The sequence below is a fragment of the Argentina anserina genome, chromosome 2 (assembly GCF_933775445.1).
Source record: "Argentina anserina chromosome 2, drPotAnse1.1, whole genome shotgun sequence".
Classification (NCBI taxonomy): Eukaryota; Viridiplantae; Streptophyta; class Magnoliopsida; order Rosales; family Rosaceae; genus Argentina; species Argentina anserina.
Genome location: NC_065873.1, coordinates 17924403 through 17941771, shown reverse-complemented (window position 1 = coordinate 17941771; position 17369 = coordinate 17924403). Strand labels below are relative to the sequence as shown.

Here is a 17369-nt window from a genome sequence, read left to right as displayed (position 1 = left end):
AAATAATATTTTTATATACTTTTAATTGTTGATGACAATATGAATTGATATGCCACGTAGGATTGCAGCGTCGGATTTGACGTCATATTATGGAGCCCTAGCACTCCTTTATTTTATTTCATCATAGGAATTTGACATGCATCTTCATTTCCAGGCGTGATTAAACTCCTCACGACATATATAACACAGTAGGTGCAAATTATCTCATGATCACCCTAGCTTTAATCTCAATATACCAACATCCAGTTCCCCAGGCCGGCGTGATTGATTCCTCACGATTACCATCTGGAATGTTTCGGAGATACATCCCATCATCTTTCGCAATCCAAGAGCACTCTTTTATAGTGGCATCTGTATCTAAGCCATGGATTTTAAGGACGCTCCGGCCAAAACACATCAAAAGAAGTGTGCTGATAGTAAGGAAGTAGCAATGAAACCGTGTTGTCCCAAGGAAGTTGATCTTGAAATGCCAGCTGAATTCGAAACCAGGAGTGAGTGTATGAGTTCCAATGCAAGATCATCTTCTTTGGACTTGCAATGGATTTCCGTGCTCGGCACCTATACTAACTGGTTCGCGAAGTGCACATGCCATGTCATGAGATCCCAGTCGGTATCGTCAGAATTTCCGAGAGACAGACTATTCATAGCTAATGATTAAGGCTGTACACACAATGAAAATGACAAGGCGTTTGACGGCAGTCATTGGTTTTTTTCTTCCTCAGCTATAGCTTGTTAGCATGAGTCAAAAAACAACAAACAATCTCACCAACCAAATCTATAGCCGTACTAATTGACAAATATATATTTGGTTTCATACTAGATAAACAGTAGTTTAGATCTCTATAAAAACCTTGTAATTGTTCATATCAATTAACAGAGTGAATATATACCTTTTCTACTTGGTATCAGAGCCTCCGTGCTCTGTTTTTCTGGGCAATTTTTCCCGTTTTTTCTTTCCGGCAGGCCACTGCCTTCGTGCTCGCAGCTGCTCCCCGCCGGCGCTCCATCACCGCCGGCGCTCCATCACCGCTGTTCCCCGGCGCTCCCCGACGTCGCCCTTCACCTGAGCCAAGCCCGACGTCGCCGACACTCCTCCAGCGCTCCCGCTGATTCTCGGCCCGACGCCGTCCGCTCCGCTCTCTCCCCGACGTCGTCCTCTCGTCACCGCTGCGCCGCTGTCGCTATCTCCGCGCTCCTGCTCCGACGCCGCTCCTCAGTCGCTGCTCCTCAGTCGCCGCACCTCCAAATCGCAGAAAATCAAATCAACCCCAAATCACAGAAAAATCAACCCTAAATCGATCTCCCGACCCGGTTCAATTAAAACCCGGCCCGAACTCGACCCGGCCCAGCCCATAAACGGTGCGGCCCGGCCCACTCGATCCGACCCGGATTTATCCCGGGTTCGACCCGACCCAGATTCGACCCGACCCGGCTTCGACCCGACCCGACTTCAAAACCGACCCGCACCAGATCCGACCCAGCCTAGAATTCATATCTCTTTAATGTCAGTGTAGGTGCACTGACAGTGAACGTGCACCGAAGACAGGTTCTTATCAGTTTTTTGGTGTTTCCGCTGCATAAATCCTGATTCTTTTTTCATTTCCTTTCCAATGGGTTCTGGAGACGAAGCTGATGTTCCGAAATTTGAAGTATCTGTCAAGAGTTCTGACAGTGGGTCCTTTGGGGGTACTAAACTCAATGGAACTAATTTCCGTAAATGGAAGCGACTTATGGCGGCTCATCTTCGCGGCATGCACAAGATGGGGCATGTAACTGGAGTCACTCAGGCTCCTAGTAAAAATGATATTATTGCCTACACTAAATGGGACGATGATGATGGCCTTGTGATGTCCGTCTTGTGGAAAGCTATGAATGACGAAATAATTGATTTGGTGGAGGCATGTGACACTGCGCAGGCAATATGGCTGACACTTGAAGGCTTATACACTAATGATTCTGATTTCATACAGGTTCATGAGTTAATGTGCACCGCTTTGACGATGCAACAAGATGGGCAACCGGTGGCGCAATATTTCACCAAACTCAGAAATATTTGGGCAGAGATCGATGTGAAACGTCCTTGCATGATCAAACATCAGGAGGATATTGTTTGGTACCAACGTGAGAAAGAGCTTGAGCGAGTCCACCATTTTCTGAAAGGTCTTGATACTAAACATAACAGTGTGAAAGGGGAATTACTCCGCCAGACCGAACCCCCTAGCTTAATTACAGCTTTCACCTATATCCGTAAGGATGAATCTCACCAGGAAAGTCTTCATCAGACACAAGTTGAAGTTTCCAGCCTTACTATTCATGCTAGATCTTCAGCACCACCCCTTCAGCAGGCCACTTCATCTCCACTTCATCACCGAGGACCACCACCAGGTTTCGGGAACCAGCCCCGCCCTCCTTGTTCTTATTGCCATGATACAAACCATGCTCGTGCAACCTGTTGGAAGTTGTATCCACACCTTAGGCCTCAAAGGCCTAATTATCGTCCTAAGGCAAAAGCAGCTATTCAACTGGTCCATGAACCAGATATTTATGGTGTGGTTGGACATGATCATCATACAGCAGGAGGAGCAACACCCATAGCATCAATAGCTGGTCGTGGTAAGATTGGTATGGCTTTACATATTTCTCACTTTGATGGTTTTGATACATGGATTATTGATTCTGGTGCGTCTGATCATATGACTTATGACAAATCTTATTTTACTATATTATCTCCCCCACCAGTACCATATGTTACTAATGCTAATGGTGAGGCCTTCCCCGTATTAGGAAAAGGATCAGTTCGTATTACTCCCACAATAGAGCTTCACAATGTCTTATATGTACCTGCTTTATCTCATCATTTGATATCTGTCCCACAAATGAACACTGAAGCTAAGTGCTCTGTGACATTTTTCCCGATGTATGTGATATTTCAGGATCTTCTCACCGGGGAGTTAATTGGTCGGGGGTATCTACGGGGCAGGTTGTTTCATCTGGATCAGACATATGCGGGGGAAAAACCAGGGGCACAGTCCCGGATCGCTTTGCTCTCCACTTCTGATAAGCTAAGTGAAGTTTGGTTATGGCATCGTCGCTTGGGGCATCCTTCATTTAGTGTTATGAAAAAATCCATGCCTACTTTGTTTATTGGTGTGGATGAGTCAGTTTTTCGTTGTGAAACATGTGTTTTGGGCAAAAGTCATCGGTCTACTTATTCCCCTAGTACTTCTAATAAAAGTATTCTTCCTTTTGAATTAATTCATTCTGATGTTTGGGGACCCTCCAAAGAATCTACTGTGTCGGGAATGCGGTATTATGTGTCATTTATCGATGATTGCACACGTCTTTCATGGATTGTTCTTCTAAAAACCAAAAAGGAGGTTTTTTCAGCTTTTCAAGCCTTCTATACCACTGTCCAAAAACAATATAATGCCACAATTAAAATTCTTCGTTCTGATAATGGGGGGGGGAATATGTGAATCGTGTCTTTCAGGAGTTTTTTAACACACACGGAATTGTTCATCAAACAACGTGTCCTTACACACCTGAGTAGAATGGAGTTTCCGAAAGGAAAAATCGTCATTTACTTGATATGGCTCGGTGTATTCTCTTTAGTGCCCATATGCCTAAATACCTTTGGGGTGATGCTGTCATAACTTCCGCTCACCTCATTAATCGTCTTCCATCTCGTGTCCTTGAAGGCAGAGTTCCATATGAGGTGCTTGCTTCCTATGTTTCCTTACCCTCTTTTCATAATCTTCCAGCCCGTGTTTGCGGTTGTGTTGCTTTTGTCCATCTTCCAAAACATCATAGGTCTAAGTTGGATGCCTGAGCGATTAAATGTGTGTTCGTTGGATACAGAGGACATCAAAAAGGGTACAGATGCTTTCATCCACCTACGAGACAGTATTATGTCACTATGGATGTTTCTTTCTTTGAGGACATGAGCTATTTTACATCTTCTGATACTGCTCTTCACGGGGAGATTCGATATTTTGAAGAACTGTATCATGGAAAGGAGGAGACAAGTCAGCTAGGAGATATGGTGCCAGATTCGGTTAGGATTACTGATGTGTCAGCTACACATGCACCACCCGATGATTCTGGTATAAACACTCCAGAGATTCAGGTACCGGAAGCTGAGAGCACAACTGCCTCCCCTACTGTTATTTATACCCCTGACCAACGTTCCCCTGATACATAAGATCACTTATCTGAGGTTAGTAATTCTATTGGGACTAGTACTAGTGAAGCTAATAGTAGACAATATATCCTGGCAAATAGGTCTACTCGGGGTCAGCCAACAAAAAAATATGAACCTACTCTTCAGGCTAATGCTAAGTATCCTGGTGGCAAATTTTATGTCTACTAAAAGATTGTCTAAGTCATATGAATCATTTGTGAATCAAATTTCTGCTGTATCAATACCTAACAAAGTGCAGGATGCATTAGAAGATCCAAAATGGAGGAAAGCGATGGAGGAAGAGATGGAAGCATTACATAAGAACAATACGTGGGAGCTTGTATCTCCACCACATGGCAAGAAGGCAGTGGGATGTCGTTGGGTGTTTACAGTAAAACATAATCCAGATGGGTCAGTAAGCCGGTATAAAGCACGCCTAGTAGCAAAAGGGTTCACCCAAACATATGGCATAGACTATGATGAGACTTTTGCACCTGTTGCAAAGATGAACACTATTCGGGTATTGCTCTCCTTTGCTGCTACCTTAAACTGGCCGCTTAGACAATTTGATGTTAAGAATGCATTCCTTCATGGAGAACTTACAGAGGAAGTGTATATGGATCTTCCTCCTGGATATGTGGCAGCTTCTCCAGATAACTGTGTATGCAGGTTGAGAAAGTCTTTGTATGGTCTTAAACAGTCTCCTCGTGCTTGGTTTGGAAGATTTTCACAATTCATGAGGAAAATTGGCTACAGACAGAGTAATTCAGACCACACATTATTTCTCAAACATCAACAAGAGAATGTAACAGCCCTAATTATATATGTTGATGATATGGTAGTTACTGGTAACGATACTATTGAGGTGGACAGATTACAAAAACAGCTAGCCACAGAATTCGAGATGAAGGACCTAGGTACACTCAAGTACTTCTTAGGCATTGAGGTAGCCCGGAGAAGTGATGGTATCTATATGTGTCAGAGGAAGTACATCCTTGATCTACTAACAGAGACAGGTATGTTGGATTGCACTCCAATTGATACTCCTATTGAGCAAAACCATCGATTAGCAGAGCACCTAAATCAGGTACCTACTGACAAAACTCGTTATCAAAGGCTAGTTGGACGCCTGATTTATTTGTCACATACCAGACCAGATCTTGCGTATGCAGTAAGTGTAGTAAGTCAGTTCATGCATAATCCCAGTATGGATCACATGGATGCTGTTGTGAGGATTTTGAGGTATTTGAAGTCAGCTCCAGGAAGAGGAGTAATGTTTTCTAATCACAACAATACCATTGAGGTTTGTGGTTTCACAGATGCAGACTGTGATGGAAATATTACAGATCGGAGGTCCACATCAGGGTACTTTACTTTTGTTGGGGGTAATCTTGTTACTTGGAAGAGTAAGAAACAAAAGGTGGTAGCTCGATCTAGTGCTGAAGCAGAATACAGAGGTATGGCTCAGGGAGTATGCGAGTTGTTATGGCTTAGAAATTTGCTACAAGATTTGGGTGTTAAGCCTAAGAATGTTATGCAGTTGTACTGTGACAACAAGGCAGCTGTTGATATTTCACATAATCATGTACAACATGATCGTACAAAGCATGTGGAGGTTGATCGTCACTTTATAAAGGAGAAGCTAGATGCTAAAATCATTAGCTTTCCTTTTGTTCATTCAGAAGAGCAACTTGCAGATATACTCACAAAAGGAGTATCTAAGAAGGTTTTTTATGACTCACTTAGCAAGTTGGGCATGGTCGATATGTATGCACCAACTTGAGGGGGAGTGTTAGCATGAGTCAACAAACAACAAACAATCTCATCAACCAAATCTATAGCCGTACTAATTGACAAATATGTATTTGGTTTCATACTAGATAAACAGTAGTTTAGATCTCTATAAAAACCTTATAATTGTTCATATCAATTAACAGAGTGAATATATACCTTTTCTACTTAGCTGACTTGTAATTAATGTGAACTGGAACTCTATTCCTTATTGATTTTTATAGCCAAATCCTGGTGCGCGCTAAAGGGAGATTCAATTTTTTTTTCTAAATTGAATGTAGTATCTAGCATGATAAATTAGCTGCATGTAAAGATGGAACTAATTGTACATAATTAATTGAAGGCGATGCTTTTGAATTTTGACAAACCATTGAAAAGCAAATAATTTTTATTAATTTCTGGCTTGATTCTAGTGTAGCTAGTTTAATGATCGACTGTACAAATTACATATATACCAGCTGTTTCTGTTCTTTTGCTCTCTGATTTTTACTTCGTCTTTGGTTCAACGTACGTCAAGCTTTTTCACTATATATATACGTTTACGATTTCTAGCAGGCTTTATTTTCTGATACAAATGATTTATAGTAGTTGACGCCTACATTTTCTTATTTAAAACATGGGTACGGTGTCTTGAATATCAATAATCACAAACCCAAACACATACAGTCCGATCGCACTCCGATGTGGTGTACACATGCATAGGTGCCGAGTACGTAACTAATTAACTTCCCGACACATCCACATGAACTATTCAAACAGAACGACATCAAGAACGTTAAACTCGTCAAGTTTGATCGATACGGACATACGGTAGGGCATGAGTGGCGTTGTTGTGTTATTGATTCTAAGACCAAACAAAAGTTTTTGTTCATGCAATTTATAATATATCGAATTGAAGGAGTAATAATTACTCATCTAAACTAATTTCTTGAAAATGATTAATTATTGGACTCTTGACATGTTAACTATCTATAAGTTATCTTCACCAATTTAGAAGTGTTTATAATATGATTCTGAAAATGGACATTGCATATTGGTTTGTTTGCAGATGGCTGGGGAATCGAAATTTGACATTTTATTCAATTATTTTATGAAAGTAATAAACATTCGTTTGAGCGCCACACAATGAAGAGCAATATTGCGGCCATTATTTCAGATTACATTCTTGTTGATAACAAAGACTAAGCTTTATAGCTTACCTAAAAGATTAAATCGAATTACCAGTGAGTTCCCCATTAATGAATGAGCTCATCACTGTTGTTAAGAATGTTCTTTATGTAAACCCCGTCGTCTCTTGCAGTCCATATGCAATCTTTCCAGTTGCACCTCGTCTGAAGCCATTTGTGATCACGCTCTTCCCAGAACACATCGAAACTGGTGTACTCTTCGCGGTCTGTGCGCAGGTAACACCAGAAAAGTGTTGTTCCGAAGAAGTTTTCCTTGAAACTCCAATTGGTTTCGGTACCGGCTGCAAGATTATGGATGCCGAGATCATCATCTTTAGACTTGCAATGGACAAAGAGAATTCTACCGGAGCTCAGTCCATTGACGACATGAACGTGCCATTTCCCATATGTCTCAGCAGAACATGGGAGAGTCAATTCTGAGAATGTCAAAGACACAACAACCATAATCACATTGTAACAACCCCAAAATTTCGAGCTTAAAAACTCAAAATTCTAAAGTCGTTAAACACAAAATAATCTCAATAAAATCGAAATCATTTAAGTGTAACAGCGGATCAATTCTGAGATCTCAATACAACTCAGACAACCAATTATTACAACCCAAATTATAATCCATACACAAATGGAAATGTAATAATTCTCACAAATCACTCACAAATCTCACAAATGAAAATACACAAATCCTCACACACGAATCCATGCTAAAATCTCACCACAAGTAGGATCCGAACGACTTCGAGCCTATGTAGTCGTCACTCAACCTCCACTAATCAACACCTGCAGAGTTATCCCCTACACCATCGAATTGGTGCACCGGGATTGTAAACACAAACCCGGTAAGCTTATAGCTCGTATGAGTAAAATCACAATACAGTTCGCATATCAAAATATACGAAAGATCTCAAAACAACAAATATAAATGCCCCCATGAGCCAATGGTCAGCCCATCTGGTTGACCCAAAGAAATATGAAATAAAAAGCTCATGAGGAAATTAAGTAACCCTTCTGGTTACCCAATGCATTTATAATACGGGTACCAAGAACGCTGGTACACATCTGTTACCCCTCTCGTAATACACCGTTGATATTGGATAGCCACCCGCTACCCAACATCCAAGATACACCGAGTACCCATGAGCAGATAACCACCCGTTACCTCACATGCAGTACTAAGGCAGACAGACTAGAGCTCTAACTGTATTGTAACTTTCGCCCGGCCAAAGGCTAGGTTTCGACTTGCCAAACACGTACAATAATCTCACATCATATTGTACCAAAAATCAGGTCCGAAGACAATTCACATTTTAACAATCACAATGTTAAAAACACGTACAATAATCACACATCATATTGTACCACACATCACGTCCGAAGACAAATCACAATTTTATTACATTCTCCGTGATAAAATCATGTACAATAATCACTCATCATATTGTACGCTTTAAAACTTTCACGATATCACCACAATAAAAAAAATCATAACAGTATATTATATAGCAAACTATATATATTCGTATTTATTACCATTTATACAATATATACATAGTCCACTATATCCTATACATGTCATGTTTCACAAACACCTGAAGAAATACGTACAATATTCTCACATACTCATGCTCAATTTTCCGTCACTGAAATGACTATTTTTAATGCATTAATAACAGTACGTAATTTAATGAACTATATATATATATTATGTACCTATTACCATTATACTATATATATGTAGTCCACTAAATTATATACATGTTATAATTCAATTGATAAACACACTTGCAAAATGTTGAATCACCATAAGGGTAGATTCGTAAATTCAGTGAGATTTTACTCACCTTATTGACTTGAGCGTAATTCCTCAATTTCCGATAATAATCCCTTTCCTCGATTTAGCGATCACCTTAAAGAGATAAGACAAGCATTTAGAATCGTTTCGTAAACCTTTAAATGCCAAAACAGTAATAAACGGCTACTGTTCAACAATTTTGGTTTATACGAAGTTACTGTTCACAGTTCACTATTCACGGTTACTGTGCAAATATACGATTAATACGTATTTCAGTACGTATAAATATTATATACGTATTTCTGTACGTATAAATATTAATACGTATTTCTGTACGTATAAATACTATATACGTATTTCTGTACGTATAAATATTAATACGTATTTCTATACGTATAAATATTAATACGTATTTCTGTACGTATAAATATTTATATACGTATTTCTGTACGTATAAATACTAATACGTATTTCTGTACGTATAAATATTAATACGTATTTCTGTACGTATACGTACTATTTAAATGTAAATACAAATTCAGTAAATAAAATTTACTAATTTACCCTTTTACAAATTACTTTTTACATTTACTGAAAGTAATTTATAATTACATTTACCGTAGGTAAAACTTAATTACATTTACCATACGTAAATAAAATTTACATTTACCGTTACACAGTAAATTACCAAAATACCCTTTCAGTCAAAACTAATTACACCGCCGCCACACGGCGGCGCGTGTGGCACACGCGCCACCTCCGGCCGGCCGCGCGTGGGGCCCACGCGCCGAGGCTAACCACGGCGCGTAGCACGCCACCGCTACCTCAAATCTATCCCTCATCTCTTCCTCCTCCTTCCTACGGTGGCAGATCCTCTCCTGCACCTTCCACGCTCCCCCACGCGCCACTACTACACGGCGGTAACCCTCTCCTCCTCCAACACCTCTGATCCTCACAAATCGATCCCAATTCATTTACAATCACAAACAACCATCAAATACAACCACACCATACCTTAATTCGAAGCTAGACCCTCCGATTTGGCCTCGGAAAGGCTTGAATCGCCGATGGATTTCAAATCCTTGGGGAGGACTGAGATCGTGCGGTTTTGCCCTTGGATCGATGGCAGAGAGCTCCAAGGCGAGGATTCGGCGTCGTGATGCTCCCTTCGTGTCCTCGCGTTGTCGGTGTGGTGCGATGGCGGCGATGAAGTTTGAGGCCTCGGGTTGGAGCGCGGAGGGACTCACGCCGGCGCGGGGAGGTGTGGCGAGCTCGAGGGTGGCTGAGGGAGTCCTTGCGGTGATGCTAGGCTGGGCGGTGTACTTCACGGTGCCTCGGAAGGAGGCAGATCGGTGAGAAGATTTTCGGAGAGAGGGAGGGCTCGGGGTGAGTGAGAGAGAGCGAGAGAGGGAGAGAGAGAAGGGAGGCGGGCCGAATGAGGGGTTTCCAATTATGGAAACCCTAATCTCATAAATGTTCTATTTATACTAGTTTCCAAATCGGAAACTAACTTCCGACGTTAATAACTTTTACGTACGATGTCCGTTTCGAACGTGTCACATACTCACGAACTCGTATCGACGAGCTCTACCACTTCCGTGAAGAAAGTTTTTGAAACCGAGCAACGGATTAAAAATCGATATAAACGTTCGGAAACGTAACGTTTTTTCGAATTAAACGTTCCGATAACGTATCCGTTTCTCGTTTCATAACGTCGTAACCAATCACATCCATTCTAATTAAATTTCACAACTTAATAAAATTAAATTCAATTTCAAATATTGTTTGAAAACGAGGGTTATTACAATCTACCCCCTTTAAAGGAATTTCGTCCCGAAATTCAAGCTCACTCAACAAACAACTGTGGATATCTGGTCATCATGTCTGACTCTAGCTCCCAAGATGCATCACCCTCATCATGGTGACTCCACAACACCTTGACTAGCCCAACTTCTCTCCTCCGTAGCTTCTTAGTGGATCTATCCAGGATACGAACCGGCTCGACAACAAAAGTGGCATTTTCCTTCACTTCAATGGTGCTATGATCGATCACATGTGACTCATCTGGTACATACTTCCTCAGCATGGAAATGTGGAAGACGTTGTGAACGCCCGACATACTAGTAGGCAAGGCTAGTCGATATGCTAGTTCGCCCACTTTCTTAAGTATCTCAAAAGGCCCAACATACCTCGGTGCCAACTTTCCCTTCTTGCCGAATCTCACTACACCCCTCATAGGTGAAACTTTCAAGAACACATGGTCACCAATCTCAAACTCCACATGTCTCCTCTTCAGGTCTGCATAGCTCTTCTGTCTACTCTGAGCGGTCCGGATTCTATCCCGAATGATCGAGATCTTCTCAGTGGTTTCCTGAACCACCTCTGGGCCCATCAGTGCCTCATCACCAACCTCGGCCCAACAGATCGGAGATCGACATGGCCTACCATAAAGTGCCTCATACGGTGCCATGCCAATGCTAGAATGGTAGCTGTTGTTGTAGGCAAACTCAATCAATCTCAAATGATCTTCCCAGCTACCCTTGAAATCCAACACACATGCTCTCAACATGTCTTCCATCACCTGATTCACCCTCTCTGTCTGTCCATCCGTCTGAGGGTGAAAAGCTGTACTCATATCCAAGGTAGTGCCCATCGCCTTCTGCAAACCACCCCAGAACTTCGAAGTGAAACGTGCATCTCTATCGGAAACAATAGAAACTGGAGCACCATGAAGTCTCACTACCTCATCCACATATAGTTTCCCAAGCACGTCCACTGAGTACTTCATCGACACTGGAAGAAAATGTGCCGACTTCGTCAATCGATCGACAATCACCCATATGGCATCGTGACCCTTCCTCGACCTAGGCAATCCGGTCACAAAATCCATAGATATCTGCTCCCACTTCCAAAGAGGAATAGTCAGTGGTTTCAACATGCCAGCTGGTCGTTGATGTTCTGCTTTCACTTGCTGACATGTAAGGCACTTCGATACAAACTCTGCTACATCTTTCTTCATACCGTTCCACCAGAATTGTCTGCATAGGTCCTTGTACATTTTGGTGTTCCCTGGATGGACGGTATAACGTGAACGATGTGCCGTACGAAGAACCTCCTCCCGAAGATCATCACAATCTGGAACACACAATCTTGTCCCAAACCTCAATCCTCCATCGGGTCCAACTCTCCACTCAGAAGGACACTCATCAAGCGTATCAACTACAAGATCCGCCAACTTAGCTCGTGAGAGTCTATCCTGCGCCTGACCCTGTATGATCCTCGTGATCAATGTGGGTTGCACCGTGACACTACCAAGAAAGGCCCTCGGTTCTCCTCCCGATGGTACCAAATCAAACTCTGATGCAGCTTCTAGCATGAACCATTCCTGGACCATAAGTGAAGCTATCACGCCTCTCGGTTTTCTGCTCAAGGCATCAGCCACCACATTTGCCTTCCCCGGGTGGTACTCTAATGTGAAGTCATAGTCCTTGAGGAGTTCCATCCACCTCCTCTGCCTCATATTCAGCTCCTTCTGTGAGAACAAGTACTTCAAACTCTTATGATCTGAAAAGAGTTGAAATTTCTCACCATACAAGTAATGTCTCCAAATCTTCAGGGCAAATACAACTGCCGCAAGCTCTAGGTCGTGTGTGGGATAATTCTTCTCATGAATCTTCAACTGTCTCGAGCCATATGCAACGACTCCTCCATGCTGCATCAACACACAACCCAAACCCTGGAGTGAAGCATCACTGTAAATGACATAGCCCCCACCACTAGAGGGAATCGTCAACACTGGAGCTGTGGTCAGTCTAGTCTTTAGTTTGTTGAATGCTTCCTCACATGCATCCGTCCACACAAACGGAGTATCTTTCTTGGTCAACTTGGTCAATGAAGATGCGATACTAGAAAACCCCTCGATAAACCTCCTGTAGTAACCTGCCAACCCGAGGAAACTACGTATCTCTGTAGGGTTCTTTGGACGACTCCAATTCTTTACTGCCTCTACCTTTGCTGGGTCCACTAGTACTCCATCTTTTGAGACAACATGACCAAGGAATTTGACCTCTTCTTTCCAGAACTCACACTTCTCTAGCTTGGCATACAGTCTCGCCTCCTTCAAGGTCTGCAACACTGTTCTCAGATGCACCACATGTTCTTCTTGTGTCTTGGAGTATATCAGAATGTCATCCACAAACACCACAACAAACTCATCCAAGTACGGGCTAAATACTTGGTTCATCAAACTCATGAAGACAGCTGGTGCATTCGTTAGACCAAATGGCATGACGACAAACTCATAATGTCCATACCGGGTCCTGAAGGCTGTCTTCAATATATCTTCTTCCTTCACTCTGAGTTGATGATAACCGGATCTCAAATCAATCTTAGAGAACACTGTAGCACCTTTGAGCTGATCGAACAAGTCATCAATCCTAGGTAAGGGATACCTATTCTTGATGGTCACCTTGTTCAGCTCTCTGTAGTCCACACATAACCGCAGAGAACCATCTTTCTTCTTTACGAACAAAACAGGTGCTCCCCAAGGCGAAACACTAGGTCTAATGAACCCTTGGTCTAATAGCTCATCGATCTGCACCTTCAACTCCTTAAGTTCATTCTGCCCCATTCTATATGGCGCCTTTGACACAGGTGCTGTACCGGGTACTACATCAATGCAGAAATCTACCACTCTTCGAGGAGGTAGTCCCGGTATCTCTTAGAACACTTCACCAAACTCAGATACTACCACAATGTCTGTGATAGTCATTTCCTGATCCACTGACTCCACATGTGCCAAAACTCCTGATCTCATGGCGTTGTCGGACTTGAGGCAACGATAACGAAACACTGGCTCTCCAGGTCTATGAAAGGACACTACCATGTCAAAACAATCAATCACAGCATGCTGTGGTCTCAACCAATCAACCCCCAAGATCACATCATAAGTGTGGTCCGGAATCACAATCAACGAAGCAGAGAACTCTCTACTTCCAATCAAAATAGGACAAGCTTTGCAGATTGTCTCTAACTCAAGTGACACTCCAAGGGGTGAAGTGACACATAAGGCGTCCCCGAGAGGTGTAGGAATCAATCCTAGCATCTCCACTACTGAACTAGCAATGAATGAATGCGATGCTCCCGTATCAAACAACACTCTAGCAAGGTAGTCAAAAAGTGATAATGTACCTTCCACCCCTGTGTCTCGCTGACCCACTGCGAACACTCTAGCTTGGCCCGCTGGTAGCTGTCTCTGTGGCCGTTCCTGTCTACCCGGAAGTGGTCGGGTACAATCTCGAGCTATGTGTCCCACTTGCCCGCACCGGTGGCAGCCTGCTCTCTTCGGCTTCGGACATGCTGAGGCGTAATGTCCCATCTCATTGCAGCTATAACACCTCACTGCTGCTAATGGTCTGACTGGTGCTGCTCTGATGGCTAAGGGTGGCGCCCTTGTCGGGGCCTGATAGTGGGGTCTTGGCCTCTTCCATGACCTATCCTTCGGCCCTGAGTGCTCGCTGCCTGTATAGACTGCCTTGCCTTTCCCCTTTGCATCTCTGTTCCCCACATCACCTGCTCGAGTCTTCTCTGCTTGCTCCAAACTCATAGCACTCTCAAATATCTGCTCCCGTGAAGTCAGGCAAAGGACTGATATCATGGTCTTGTACTCTTGTTTCAGCCCACGTAGATACTTCTGAGCTAAAGCAGTCGCACCCATAGGCCTGACATACCGATACAGTTGCGAGAATCGAGCATCATACTCTCTAATGGTCATGTCTCCCTGTACCAATGCCAGGAACTCCAACTCTAAGTCCTCCTGTACTGAGGCTGGAAAATACTTCTCTTGGAATATGGTGGTGAAATCTCCCCATGTGAATGTAGACACATCCACAGTCTGTCTCATGCTCTTCCACCAATCTAGAGCATCACCCTTGAGAAAGAATGTAGCTATCTTTCTCTTCTCAATCTCTGTGCACTCCATCAACTCAAAATAAGCCTCCATACCCTCGATCCAATGGTCAGCTACCATGTGATCTAGTCCCCCATGAAATGTCGGAGCTGACAGTGCACTAATATCCTTGATCAGCTTCAACACTCGACCGTCATCTCTAACTGCAGGAGCTGGCTCATCCTGCTCCTCCTGCGAAGCAGCCTCCTCATAGAGGTTCTCCACGTTGCGGACTCGACCTGTGGCCCTACCTCAACCTCGGCCTACCCGCTCTACCTGTGGAGCAGCCTCCTCATAAAGGTTCTCCACGTTGCGGACTCGGCCTGTGGTCCTACCTCGACCTCGGCCTCTCGCCCGTCCTCGGCCCTTGTCACCGTTCATCACCTTCAAAAACAATACATTTAGTCAATACTCAAGAAATCTCGAACTCAGCCAAAACAGATCCAAAGATTATAACTTGACATTCCAAAACAGATGAATCATCGAAGTATCATCACAATACTCCCTAGAGGACCAAACCGTGAGGTATGGCTCCTACACTCTCGCGTACCCGACGACATATCAATACCGAGGAGCATGTGATGGGAGCCCGCCTGCAGTCGGATCATCGCTCCTGGATGGTGTTGATAATCGCCAAATACGCATTTAGGCTCTGATACCAACTGTAACAACCCCAAAATTTCGAGCTTAAAAACTCAAAATTCTAAAGTCGTTAAACACAAAATAATCTCAATAAAATCGAAATCATTTAAGTGTAACAGCGGATCAATTCTGAGATCTCAATACAACTCAGACAACCAATTATTACAACCCAAATTATAATCCATACACAAATGGAAATGTAATAATTCTCACAAATCACTCACAAATCTCACAAATGAAAATACACAAATCCTCACACACGAATCCATGCTAAAATCTCACCACAAGTAGGATCCGAACGACTTCGAGCCTATGTAGTCGTCACTCAACCTCCACTAATCAACACCTGCAGAGTTATCCCCTACACCATCGAATTGGTGCACCGGGATTGTAAACACAAACCCGGTAAGCTTATAGCTCGTATGAGTAAAATCACAATACAGTTCGTATATCAAAATATACGAAAGATCTCAAAACAACAAATATAAATGCCCCCATGAGCCAATGGTCAGCCCATCTGGTTGACCCAAAGAAATATGAAATAAAAAGCTCATGAGGAAATTAAGTAACCCTTCTGGTTACCCAATGCATTTATAATACGGGTACCAAGAACGCTGGTACACATCTGTTACCCCTCTCGTAATACACCGTTGATATTGGATAGCCACCCGCTACCCAACATCCAAGATACACCGAGTACCCATGAGCAGATAACCACCCGTTACCTCACATGCAGTACTAAGGCAGACAGACTAGAGCTCTAACTGTATCGTAACTTTCGCCCGGCCAAAGGCTAGGTTTCGACTTGCCAAACACGTACAATAATCTCACATCATATTGTACCAAAAATCAGGTCCGAAGACAATTCACATTTTAACAATCACAATGTTAAAAACACGTACAATAATCACACATCATATTGTACCACACATCACGTCCGAAGACAAATCACAATTTTATTACATTCTCCGTGATAAAATCATGTACAATAATCACTCATCATATTGTACGCTTTAAAACTTTCACGATATCACCACAATAAAAAAAATCATAACAGTATATTATATAGCAAACTATATATATTCGTATTTATTACCATTTATACAATATATACATAGTCCACTATATCCTATACATGTCATGTTTCACAAACACCTGAAGAAATACGTACAATATTCTCACATACTCATGCTCAATTTTCCGTCACTGAAATGACTATTTTTAATGCATTAATAACAGTACGTAATTTAATGAACTATATATATATATTATGTACCTATTACCATTATACTATATATATGTAGTCCACTAAATTATATACATGTTATAATTCAATTGATAAACACACTTGCAAAATGTTGAATCACCATAAGGGTAGATTCGTAAATTCAGTGAGATTTTACTCACCTTATTGACTTGAGCGTAATTCCTCAATTTCCGATAATAATCCCTTTCCTCGATTTAGCGATCACCTTAAAGAGATAAGACAAGCATTTAGAATCGTTTCGTAAACCTTTAAATGCCAAAACAGTAATAAACGGCTACTGTTCAACAATTTTGGTTTATACGAAGTTACTGTTCACAGTTCACTATTCACGGTTACTGTGCAAATATACGATTAATACGTATTTCAGTACGTATAAATATTATATACGTATTTCTGTACGTATAAATATTAATACGTATTTCTGTACGTATAAATACTATATACGTATTTCTGTACGTATAAATATTAATACGTATTTCTATACGTATAAATATTAATACGTATTTCTGTACGTATAAATATTTATATACGTATTTCTGTACGTATAAATACTAATACGTATTTCT

At 42.1% G+C, this 17369-nt stretch overlaps 1 protein-coding gene across 1 annotated transcript; it reads right to left on the bottom strand.

The window, feature by feature from the left end:
- Positions 1-7206: 7206 nt before the first annotated feature.
- On the bottom strand, positions 7207-7602 carry LOC126784087 (S-protein homolog 1-like). The gene has a single exon (XM_050509584.1). It carries the CDS (start codon positions 7600-7602, stop codon positions 7207-7209), a length of 396 nt encoding a protein of 131 aa, XP_050365541.1.
- Positions 7603-17369: the final 9767 nt, after the last annotated feature.

Excerpts from the sequence above, each read along its gene's own strand:
- LOC126784087 (XM_050509584.1), bottom strand. The coding sequence starts at position 7,602 with ATGGTTGTTGTGTCTTTGACATTCTCAGAATTGACTCTCCCATGTTCT.